Genomic DNA, 13,297 nt, shown 5'->3' with positions numbered 1-13,297 from the left:
ATTCAACTCCAGACTGCACATGCTGTTTTAATTGCAAGTCTTTCCCCACTGCCTCTACACCTGTGAAGATTAAGAGGCAAAATGACCACCTAGGGGTAGGCCATGAAGTAGCTTTCCACAACGCTAGTGCCTTCCCTGGAGCTGGCTTCTCTCTGACCCCCAGGTGAAGGATTATACAGTCCTTGATGAGCAACCTCAAGGAGATGGATTATCCCCAAGAATTTACTGACAGGAACTAATCAGAGCCCTTGACAACAGCATAAAATTACACTGCATTTCCATTTTCCTTGTTTTTTTTTCTTCTTATTTTTGACCTGAAGAAAGCATTTGCTTGTTAGCGAAGGCACACACATCAGCTAGCAGCTGCCGAAACACATGGCTTCACAGTAATGGTAGGAGTTTAAGGAGAAAGATCCAGGGACTAATTTAGGCTCCAGAGGAGAGAGCAGAATAGAAAGCTGAGCTGCGATTGTGATGCCAGCCAAAATGCCATTCAATTGGCTAAATTTTCTAAAGTTCCTGTTCCAATGAAATAGTGATACTAGTCTGGGTCGAGGGAGTGTCTGGCAATACAGGGGGACTTTCAGAAAATGAAGGGTCTTACTCTTGTGGTTCTGTGTTAATGGAGAATGAATTTCTATGACTTTGACTCTATAATGTTTATATTTTTGAATGTTCACTAGCCATAGAGAGTTGATATATGGGTATTTTTGGGGAGAAAGGGCCCAGGAGCTGATTTTGCTGGGTCACAACATGCCACATAGTTTGAAGAAATTGATTTCAGTACAACCCATTTATTCTTCATGTCCCAAATAATGCTTTTGAAGATCAAGGTCATAGAAATACATTTTGGCTTTATGGCTGTTTGGAATTCTTTGTGGGTTGGAATATGTGCATATAGTTTCTCTTCTCCCTGAAGAGAGTGGCATTTTGTGAACAGAGTGATCGGGTCGAAGGATTAAGTGTTCTTGGTGAAAACTTTCACCTCCATCCTCAGGCTGCTACCCTAATTTCCTTTCACTTGCTGCTCAAGCCACATACTTTTGGGGAGTTCCTGGCCGACATTAATCCCCATGGTGTTTTCTTTCCCAGTTGTCACAGATGAGACCTTGAGCTTCATTCAGAAAAGCAGACGCCTCCTGGTTGTCCTAAGCCCCAACTACGTGCTCCAGGGAACCCAAGCCCTCCTGGAGCTCAAGGCTGGCCTAGAAAACATGGCCTCTCGGGGCAACATCAACGTCATTTTAGTACAGTACAAGGCTGTGAAGGAGATGAAGGTGAAGGAGCTGAAGAGGGCTAAGACGGTGCTCACGGTCATTAAATGGAAAGGGGAGAAATCAAAGTATCCGCAGGGCAGGTTCTGGAAGCAGCTGCAGGTGGCCATGCCAGTGAAGAAAAGCTCCAGGTGGTCTAGAAGTGGCGAGCAGGGTCTCTCCTATTCATCCTTGAAAAATGTATGAAAGGGCCAATGAAAGGAGTAAAAAGATCTAAGGGTACTCCAGGAAGGAAGAGTTCACCTTTCTTTATTCCCCAATTCATTGTTTCATGGACAGAAAAACAATTTATGGACACCTCCCCGTGGAGATAAGTTCAGGGTGACTGTGTGACTGGCTGTTGCACTTCCTCAGGCAATACCAAGGTTAGAAATGACAGTGCCACCTTCCGTCACCAGCATCTGATGTCACTAGGTTCACTACGTTCTTTGCAAACAAAGACTTGGCTGATGCGAATTTCCCCAGCATCCTCCATTCCTGGTCCTGTGTGTCTCTATTCCCTCTCTCTTTTAATAATCTTAACATTACGAGGCAGCCTTCTGCTGTGGATTTAAAGACTTCTTAAAGATAAGTCGTTAACAGGGTCACCATGAGCTTCCAGGTAGAGTTTTCTCTCTCTTTTATTTTTTACTCATCCATTAAAAAGATAATCCGGGCCTAAATGTATTTTAGCTAAGGATAATGAGCTCTTTTGCTCATTCTGCTGTGCATGCAGCATCACAGCAAGACTGACACCCACTTGGAGCAATACAAAGCACTGGAACTGAGAATGTTTCTTATAATTGGTTTAAAGGGCTTGCCTGCATTGTCTCCTACTATGCTCCCCCGCTGGGTGCCCTCTTATCTCAGGTAATTGATGTCATATCTGTCAACTTGAAAAATATATCCTGGTTTTTTATTACAGTAAACTCCTGATAGTCCATACGTTGACCCCATATTGATCACTCCATCTCCCTGTCTACTGCACCTTGTGTCAGTCATTCAGAGTCTGCAGGTGGCTCCACACTTGGTTAAGTCTGATAGGAAGCTTCTCTTAATGGTGCTAAAAGCAAGTAGAATAACAGCAAAATGCTTTTAGGGTATTTTCTGGCTTGTGAAAACAGCACAGAACAGAGTGTTTGTCAATTTGTCTTTTAATCTCAGCCTTGCGAATGTGAATATTAGGAAGGTAATTTCTCCTCACTTTTTTCTCTCTCCCAATTGTAAAGTGTGACAGACTCAGTGACCTTGAGAGTTGCTTTTAGCATTAATATTTTAAGAGCATTAACTGGACCCCCAAGTATTTTTCATATGTTATTCACTGGTACAGTTAATAGACTCACTCCAAACAAAGTCAGTGTGAAAAGTCATTGTCAATGAAATTTATTTTAGCTTGTTTTAAGTAAACTGTTACTGTTCTTAAGACTTGGAAAAGTGAAAACTAAGTCTAGAGTTTACAGAGTGGTGATTATCTATATGTTAAATATAGATTTTTAAATATATATGTATATACACACAAGAATTATATATATGTATATATATTGCACATATACATGAATTACATATATACATATATACTTGAATTGTATATATAAATATATATACACACACATATACATACACATATATACATATATCTTCAAATAGTCATTGGCACAGTATCACAAAGTAATGGAACTTTTATCCAGTTTTTAAATTATGTTCTTTACTGTAACACTTTTGTGTCAGTGTTTTCTGTACATTAATAATTGTGAATTTACAGCTAACGAAGTGTTAGTTGTTGTTAGTTCTCGCCTTCCCTGAATTAGTATAAATAACTTACTACTGCCACAGTTGATCTGGGTGCAGTGGAATCCATTGCACACAGCACTTCCATGGTCACTGCTAAGCAATAGCCAGTCCTCTGGCATTAACTTATCGTCTACTATGTAACAAACACACACACTTAGAAACTAAGCTATGTTAATGTTTGTACTCAGCTACTAGAGAGGTAAATCTTTATTTGGATTGATAAGCAATAAAGGAAAAGAAAATAAAAATACCTATTAATCAGCCTTGATATCCTATGAAACACAATAATTCATAATTTAAGGAAACCCTTAAATTAGTAATATGAATGTTGATAAGCAATTCTAAAACTACCTCCTATATTTCAGTGTCCTTTGGAGGTATTAACGTCTATATAATAAATCATTTTTCTATAGAGGAGTTATTGATTATTTTAAATTTAAAAAAAACTTCATGAATCATTGACCATAAAACTATGGTATAAAGTTACTCTTGGATCCAAATTTTTTAGCCTTATTAATGCTTTTTGTTATTACAAACTACAATTACTCCTCCTTTTAACCTTTGACTCACAAGACCAGAGGAGAGCTGACTCCAGATAAGCTTTGAATATCAATTCTAGCATGAACTTCAGGTAAATGGGGGACAGTCCCATCACGAAGGGGCCAGCCATTCTATTGCCAATGCTGCATTCTTTTTGCACTTTTGAATTTCATATTTACCCCAAGTGCTGTTTGGTATCCCTAGAAATTTCTTGATACTTCTTGTCTATTTATATTCCTGTCTTTGGTACTGAACTTTTCCAAATGCTTAAATCTAAAGCAATTCAAATCTAAATGATGTCTTATCCTAAGAGAATTTTGTTTCAAGATTTTTTGTTAATGTCTCAGAAGATGCCTAATACAGAATATTTGAGGGAAATAGAGAAATATAATATGGAGAGCAAGAAGAAATTGCTCTCTGATGTTAAAAAAAGAAGTACCTAATGTTAAAAAAAAAAAACCTTAATGGTTTTAGGTATATGATATGAAGACCTTCTGCACCCAAATTAACAACAACAACAACAAAAAAAAAAAACATGATATGTAGAGTGTCTAATTACACAATCATATAAAATTATTTAATTCTTTTCTGCATTGTAATTTAGATGATCCATAGGATTCTAATAAACAAACACTCCACTGTATTGGGAAACAAAAGCATCACTCCATTGTTAATTATCTATTTTCTTTCCATAGGTTTAATATTTTAAGATTATCTTTTTTAATTTTATTCATAAACTTTTGTATTTTCCATTTTCCCTTTAATTTGTAAATTTGTTTATTTTGAAAATAAATCATTTATTTTCAGCTTTGAATTTTATTTTGTGCATGTTTTTTGTCTTTATTTTCATGTTTGGGCATAGGAAATGATAATAAAAAGAATTAATGATACACTTAGAAAAAGAAATGTTATAAGGGACATTCATGTTCTCTTTCTGAGGAAATTCTTAGAAAGCTGGCAACTTCATCTCCAGAACATTTTCTTTACATGTGAGTTAAAGAGTTAAGTAAAATAGATTGATCTAGCATACCAAGTGTGTGTGTGTGTGTGTGTGTGTGTGTGTGTGTGTGTAGAGAAAGAGAGAAAGAATAACAAAGAGGCAGAGAGGAAGAATGAGAGAGAGGAGAGAGTTTCAAAATAAAGACACAAGCCTATTCTGTTTTGTTCAACTTGGAACTTGAGTAGCTTACAGGAATCGTTTACCATATATAGGTTTTAATACAACCCTAAGGCAGTTGCTTCAGAATGAGATCAATTAACTAATGTCTTGCCTTTAGTTAATAGATGATCATTTGAATCAAAGATACATTTCTTTCACAAATTTCAAACAAAGCAGTGATAAATATTTGGAAAGGCATTTTCTTTTGAGTTAATATTAAGCTCATAGTAACAGGAAAGTCTTACTTTAAAAAAAAAAATCTCAAGTACTCATTTATTCCAAGAATATTTATTGGATCCCTGTAACTGGGCTGGTTAGCTTAGTAAAAATTTTCCTACTGAAGAACTATCCTGTTTCAAATCAGTCTCTAAAGAGAAGGATTAGGATCAATGGATGAAAGTTATAAGAAAATTTCTACTCATTCAGGAAACAACTTTAGAGTTGAACAATAATGTATTTCACTATCTTTGGCGATATTAGGCGCCCTGATACTAGAGGTGTACAAGCAGAGACCTGCTGGATCTTACTGAGGTTTTGTTAAGGGGTGTTTTGCATTTTGGATAAATGACGCTGAGCCTGAAGTTGCTTCCAGCTTTGAAAACATTAAATGACCTCCTAGAATATAGTGGTGACTATTTTCACTATCAGCAGGTTTCAATATCAGTAGTTTGGGTATCATGGCCACCTAGCTGTTACTGACCTTTTTAAAACTCTCAATATATTTTTTCAGTCATTTACTGAGGTCACCAGATCTTTGACACAAGTAAATTTATAGTATGAAAGAAGAGATACATTCAGCAACTGGGTTATTTCTGTTTCTACCCAAGGGAGATGGCTTATCTTTAGCAATGGGCTAATAGATTAAGTATTCAAGTAGTATTTTATCCATATTTATTTTAAGCTGAATAGGCAGAATTTGAAAACTTACTGTTCTCTTATAAACCCACATTTTAAGGTGATTCTCTAATGTTACTTTTAGGAATTGATTCAATCAACATTAGTCCATGCATTAGTTTAATATTGTGTTCACTAAACATTGAATAATAATTTAATCAAAGTGATCAGTTCAAATGTGTACCATGTGCTAGACATTAACATATAGTTATCGCTAAACTGTCTAACAATCCTACAAGTTTGCTCTCATTATATGCATTTTATAGGTAAATGAACTCAGACTTTTACAGATATTAAAATAAATGATTGTATTAAATAAGATAAATGGAGAAACCATTCAAATGTTTGAATTCAGATTCATCTTCCAAATTAGGCGCCCCCATTTTTTTTTTAACTGTACTTCAAGTTTTGAGAGAGGCTGAGAGAGAGGCTTGCTCCTCCTTCATACACCAATAACCCAGCCAAAGAACAAAAGGACAGCTTTAGCTTTCTTCTGGTTTTCTTTCTACTCCCTAGTGAATGCCAAGGCGATTATGACTTCTACAGGCAGGTGTATTATGGAGTATTGAAGAGTTCTTGATCAGAAAATTTAACTTCAAAACCAATTTCATACCACTCAAGAAAACTGGCCTTATCGATCTATAACCACACTTCATTTTTTAAGCCAAATTGAATAAACAACCTAGTTTACAACTTCCTGTCCAAATAATCTTCAGCATTAAAAACAATAATTCACATCTTCAAATATAAAGTTTTGACAATATGGAAGATACTAAAATATGCCACGAAGGAAATAGCTTCCTTCGGAGTATTATGCGAAATCCCTAGGTATAGCCCAGCCTCATCTGAGAAGCATCTCCTGTATCCATTCCTCGATGTCTGGAATTCCACTCTTCATGTTTGCTTTTTTTTTTTTATTATTACCCTCTTTCAAATGCAAATCCTACGCTTTCAGGGTGGGGTACCAAAATTTAAAACAATTTTTATAAGCACCAGGATCTAAAGACAATTTTCTTTAGAAAATCTAGGACAGTGTTTTATTTTCAACAATGGTATTCCCATTGGACAGAACAGACATTTTCCCAAAGTGACCATTTTGAAGTGAGACAAGCACACACATGCCACACGCACAATGTAAGTGCACAAGTTTTTTGTTTTTCTTGAAAAACTATCCATTTTATTTTAAGGTTATATTGTATTTATCCTGTGATGAGAAACAGTAGACTTCTACTCTCACATTCTCAGATTGACGAAAGGCATCTATCTACATGAGATTCTGAGTAGAACCAGAGAGGACAAAGGAGTTACCAAAACACACACACACATAGGCACACACAGACTTTGAAGATGAGTGGAAATTTAGATGTATCTTTTAAGATTGAAACGAAAATTATCTAAAACACTTTGTGTTCTTGATAGACCCAGTCAAGAGTTCTTAAGCATTAACATGTCTCTTTTGACTACCTTCAAATTCATGTGAAATTCAAAAACTGAAAAGAACGAATCTGGTAAGGAGCACATCTTCTTCATTCCCTGTCAAATTCATGATCCAATTCCCTGCAGACTTTCAGCTTGTCTTCACAGGCTGCGAAGCTTCTCAGTCAGTGTTTCGCCCCTGGCCTCAAAAGCTTAGGTACTCAAATTCATGGTCTGTCTGCAGCATGTTTTCCCTGTTGTCACTGAGGGCTATTTATACATTTGGAATTCCTTTTCTTCAGAAAAATCACATTATTTAAGCTCTAAATATCACAGTGAGTTAAGCACTGCGTTTATCTCAAGAACTTTCCACTGGGTTCCATTCAAATTTACCTCAATAATCATTAGAATTGAATGCTTGGTGAAAAGTCTTAAATAATTGACTGATTCTTACCCACTGTCATTTTTGTTGCCCCTTTAATTGATTTTCAGACCAATTCTTCACACACACACACACACACACACCATGTGCATACATAAATAAAAAGAATTTTGGTTGACAACATGATCAGTACTATGAACTGTCTGATGAGTCCAAAAATTTTAAATATCAAGAGATATAACTATGTGACTCTTAGGAAGTAGTAATTCCCTATTGATCTTTGCTGATTAGACTGTCTGGAGCATTCTGTTCAGTCCTGTTCAGGATACCACTCTTAGGAGACACATATATAAACTGAAAATTTATAATTTTGTAATATAAAATTCAGAAAAAAAAATATAAAAGTGGAGAAGAGACTTCATACCAGGTCATATGGAGAATAAGATAAAAATCCTGAAGTTCTTTAATCTGGTGATGAGAAAAAAATACGAGATCACAATAATAGTGAAATAGTTCAGATATTTAAAGATGTTACATATAAGATCACCAAATAAAAGTGGAAGTAAAGAACATTTGAAAACAAGAAATTATTTACCAACTGAGCTGAAATGAGCTGCTTTTAGAGGTGGTTAGTTCCTCACCCTTGAAAGCAGCGAATACTTAGCAACCATTGGAAAGAGTGGTGTAGGTGATACTCTTAACTGGGTGGATTATTTCAAATATAGATCCTATATCCCGAAGTATTATTCATTGCCTGTCCTTTGTAGGATGGACAATGGTGAACTGAAGCTTATAATATAAGTTTTCACTAGGCATTGTCCTATCTTTCCATTTTCCTGTAGATACAGTGGAAGCAGTTTTTGACTTCATTCAGAGGAGCCGGAGGATGATTGTTGTTCTGAGCCCAGACTATGTGACAGAAAAGAGCATCAGCATGCTGGAGTTCAAACTGGGTGTCATGTGCCAGAACTCCATCGCCACCAAGCTCATTGTGGTTGAGTACCGACCCCTTGAGCATCCGCACCCAGGCATCCTGCAGCTGAAGGAGTCTGTTTCTTTTGTGAGCTGGAAAGGAGAAAAATCCAAACACTCTGGCTCTAAATTCTGGAAGGCCTTGCGGTTGGCTCTTCCCCTGAGAAGTCTGAGTGCCAGCTCTGGCTGGAATGAGAGCTGCTCTTCCCAGTCTGACATCAGTATGGACCATGTTCAAAGAAGGAGAAGCCGTTTGAAAGAGCCCCCAGAACTCCAGGGCTCAGGAAGGGCCGCAGCTGCCTCTCCAGCCCCGGACACAATGTCCAGGCACAAAGGGAAGCCTTCTGCAGCCTGTCGCTGCTGTGTCACCTACTGTGAAGGAGAGAGTCACCTTAGGAGCAAGAGCCGGGCAGAGAGTCACACCCAGCCCCAGTGGGAGACACACCTCTGTAAGCCTGTTCCCCAAGAGCCAGAAACTCAATGGATACAAAATGGCACCAGATTGGAACCCCCTGCTCCCCAGATCTCAGCCCTTGCTCTCCACCATTTCACGGATTTATCCAATAACAATGACTTCTATATCCTATAATTACGGTGTGGTGGGTGGTGGCTACTATCTCAACCAGCCCATTTTGTGTCATGAACCTATGGGAATAACTGACATTTTTATCATCTAATGGACTATCAGATTGTGCCCCCTTTATTGATTTTTAAAAACTGTTTATTTCTAGGAGAAAAAAGACCCAAAGGACCTGAATCCCTATTTATTGCCTCTAATGGCCTCAGGAAGAGCACACTCTTCTTGGGCCCTAGAAGGTCAGGATGTGCAAGTTGCCTAAAGTCTGATCCTCTCTCTCGCCCAATGGGTTTAAACTGAGCAAAGAATTCCAGTGTGTTTCCTTTGAGTTTGTTGACCAACCTCATGTTATGAACCAGTCAGGTGTACTTGGTCTACGCCATTTACAGGGAATGTGTGTCCCAAGGGAGCATCATGGAGTTGGTTCCGGTGGAAGCCGCAGAACTAAGTGCAACAGGAAGCCTGCAGCACGTTTTCCCAGGAAGAACCAAATACACCCACACAGGGCCACATAGCGTTCTCTGTCTCACTGTAAGCTAGTGTTCTCTAAACTGCCTAAAGTTGTTAGCATCAATAAAGTTATATTTTTATGTGATTTCATTTGCACTAAAAAAATTTTTACTTCTCTCTCTCCCTTCTACATTTTATGACCTTTCACGAAATTGAGGTTTGGTTTAGGTACTAGGAAAGATGAAATGTCTTTTTAGTTTCATTCTAATGTGTATTAGGAGTGATCTAGGAAAGGACCAAAAGAGATTGAGAAAATGCTTCAAATGAAATGGCAGTTTACACAAAAATTTTATTATGAAATTTTTAGAAATGACAGCTGAAAAATTCAGTACGGTTAGGAGTTTAGGGTAGAGTTTGGTCCATCAACCCCTTCTTTCATTCAGGGTTCTGAGAATGGATAGTTAATTCAAGTGCTTACAAGGATCAAAAAGTAATAAATAGGAGAAAACAGGGCCAAATATAATCATAATATACATGCTCTCCATCTATTACCCACGTGTACAGGAGCATAGGTACAGATAAGTATTTCTTTACTCTAAGCATTTTAACACAATCATAAAAGGAACGTGACATTTGATTTCCAAGTCAAGAAGAGCATAGAGATGGTTGAGCCTGCAGGTAATTAAAAAACATGTATTACTTTAAAAGGCAGCATCCTCTACTCAGCTCCATCTTGATTGCTGTCACTGAATAGCTCCAGTGTTGAAAGATTGTCCTGTGTTTTAAAAGAATCTAAAAATCCAGAACGTTATGTAATTTGTCAATTATGGGATGACTTAAACATTGAAAAAAAAAAGAAGAAAAGAACCCCCCAAAACACACAAACACATATTTGTAATTTCAGAACTAAAGTATTTACTCGAAGAACCCATGTCCAAATGGGAATCCAAATAACCCTGGTAATATTGAGACTTGAAAACACAGACTGGTCCTAAGGAAATAACGGAAGATATTTATTATCTTCCCAAATTGAAGACATCTGGACCCTCAGAATGGGGCTGATCTGACCCAAAACTCCATTAAGGGGAAAAAGCTGGAAAATAGTGTGTCTTACATCTACTCTGTAAAAGGTCTTTGCCTGGTGAGTTTAGCGTGAGAAAATCAGAAGTACAATCTGCTACTCCTGAACAGTAGCAGAGTAAAAAGAGCAAAATTTCCTACAAGACATGAGCACTCTCTTCAATACATGAGCCCTGGTGCTACTGAGTAATGGCCCAATGAATGCCATCCTTTTTCAGTCAGTAAAAGTGAATGAAGGGTGGAGAGAGAAGCCAGAATTTTCATTCCACTCCTCCTCTTGGAGAAAAATGCAGGTTAGATTAGATTACAATTAGATTCTTTTCCTGTCAAAATAAGACAGGAGAATTAAGCCATCTAGAGTAAATGTGACCAATTAGGAAACTTGTAATTAAGAAATGGCAGGCTACCCTACCTGAATATCCACCAGAAAATGACCGAGCACAACTCATGTTCTACACAGCGTTCCTTCCTGAAGAGATTAATCCATTCCTGGTGTATGTTCAAGGATCTCCCCTGGAAGACAGATAGTAGGGTTTCCTCTCTAAAACTGTTAAATAGTCGTTAATGTATGTTGCCACAAATCCCAAGAAGGGAGAGAAAGCTGTTCCCCATAATCAGTCTTATTCCTTATTAGCACAGTGTCCCAAACCATAAAATGTCTTTGGAAAAATTGAGAAATTACTTTTGTCATTTATAAATTATTTTCTTAGTGAAGGAAATAAATGAAAAGACCAGTGGCAGAGGCATGGAAAATTAAACATGAGCTCTTGTTATGAATGTGTAGCTAGATAATTGTGGAGCTCTCAAAAGCTGAATTTTGGTAAGTATCAATTTACATTGACAACATAAGTACAGTGTAAGCGGTATAAAGTCATATTTTTTGGCATTAGCTATATAAGGGTCCGAAAGGTATTAGACCATTCTTGTACCGTGTGGAGAAAAGCAAGGAGCTTATGTTATTATTCCCTGACCCAACATGCTACAGTTGAATGTAGCATTCAGTGCTATACATTTCGTTGAGGCTGACAATAAGAAAATTTCCTCATGGGCCATGCATATTTATAACTGAAATGATAATGATTGTAGGTTAAATGGACATCATTCACAGGAATATTGCCTATTTAGGAGTAAGTTTCAAGTCAAGTAGAGACGAACTTGAGTTCTGCTTCTCTTCTGTCTGTTTGACTGTGGGCTTTCTGGGTCTTGATCTCCTGTTAGCTAAAATGGAGATAATACTATTAACCTCATCACACTTTGTGAGCACTAAATGATATAATGCATGGAAGTTCATAGCACAGTGCCTGGCACATTGTAAGTGCTCAATAATTGTTGGTCAGTTTTATACCCATAGTGAAATCACTCTTGTGATTGCATAAACTTTTATTTGCATAAAGATTTGTGGCTTACAGTCTGATTTCGTTACATCATTTTTCTTTTAGCATAAAAGCAGTACAAAACAGGAACATATTATCCAGATTGAGTTTCCTAATGACACCCAACCAATTAGCAATAGGGTTGGGCCTCTACACTAGGCTTCTGACACCTGATCTAGTGCCAATTCTGGAATTGCTCTTGTAAGATGCAAGTGGAAGTATTTCTATTACAAAGCCACCTACTCGGAACTATTTAATTTGAACCATTATACATTCATATCAAAAAGGCAGTTAATGTAACCCACACACAGCTAATTAAATGTCATATCAAGTGTCTGATGTGTCATATGACCTTGTCATATTATGTTTTTATATAATTTCAGTTAAAATCTTACACTTGTTAAAGCATTTAAAAAATAGAATCATTTTTTGTCTTCTAGACTCTATGATCACATAATAACTTTTCTCCCAAAATAAATAATTTTCCTTTTTCTTAATGGAAAATAAAAATATGTTCACCCTTTATCCTGAAAGTCAAATTTAATCTTTCAAGAGCTATGATTTACACTTCGGGTTCCAATAACTTCCTGTTATAACTAGTCAACATCCTATAATAGTATATTCCCTTGCAGTGTGAAGAATTGAGGTGGTTGGTAAAACTAATGTTCCTGAACAAATGTTTGTGAAAAAGTCATGAATAATAAATTGAACTAATCTTAAAGATGTGTGCAGAAGGACAGAAGCCCTATGGCAATGATTTCAAACTTTTGTGTGTCTAAAAATTGTTTGGGGTGCATCTTACAAGTGAGGATCTCAGGCGAAGCCCCTCCCCGAGAGAGACTGACTTATTAGGTACTGGACATTGTCCAGGAGTCTGCCTTTTAACATCGTGTCCTTGATAATTCAGATAAGGTATTCCATGGGTCAAACAACTACCTATGAGAATTCTTTCAAATCCTTTTTATATTTTTTATACTATTCAGAGTGTAAGAGGAAAGCGCCTTTATCAGAGTCTTCTGAAAGTGTATTCCTTGATGATCCACATCAGAACCATTTTGCTTTCATATTAACATGCATATTTTGAGCCCATGCAATATTAACTAAATGAGGATCTCCTGAGTGGCGCAGATTTGCACTTGGAATAAATCTCCCAGGTGATTCGGATGTACGAGAAGTTTAAGAACCATTAATTTTTATCTCTTTCTAACTCCTCTTTTACCCTTGTAGGCTCTGATTTTCTCCAGCCAAAGAGGACTACAACTCATCCTTTTAACAAGGTGTTTACAGGCAACAGGTGAAACTGTAGGGCAAGTTTAACCCTTGGAGTTGCCTCAGCACAGGGGGACAGTTGAATAGATGAACAGTTAGTGGAATGTCTTTTTAATAATATGAAACATCAAACACTGACAC

The 13,297-nt window shown here is 37.1% G+C and overlaps 1 protein-coding gene across 3 annotated transcripts in view; it reads left to right on the top strand.

Annotated features, from left to right (window-relative positions):
* IL1RAP (interleukin 1 receptor accessory protein) overlaps positions 1 to 9,547 on the top strand; it is a 121,427-nt gene extending 111,880 nt beyond the window's left edge. For 2 of the 3 annotated variants that reach the window (XM_032482139.1, XM_006188867.3), the window contains one exon: positions 8,278 to 9,547. In XM_032482139.1, the coding sequence (XP_032338030.1) occupies positions 8,278 to 8,996 (719 nt within the window). In that variant the 3' untranslated portion in view covers positions 8,997 to 9,547. Of the gene's footprint in view, positions 1 to 1,092; positions 4,079 to 8,277 lie in introns of those variants that run through there. The other variant, XM_014562725.2, reaches the window with a different exon arrangement.
* Positions 9,548 to 13,297: the final 3,750 nt, after the last annotated feature.

Source organism: Camelus ferus, chromosome 1 (genome assembly GCF_009834535.1).
Source record: "Camelus ferus isolate YT-003-E chromosome 1, BCGSAC_Cfer_1.0, whole genome shotgun sequence".
Classification (NCBI taxonomy): Eukaryota; Metazoa; Chordata; class Mammalia; order Artiodactyla; family Camelidae; genus Camelus; species Camelus ferus.
Note: the sequence above shows the minus strand (reverse complement) of the source record. Positions and strands in the feature narration are given on the sequence as shown.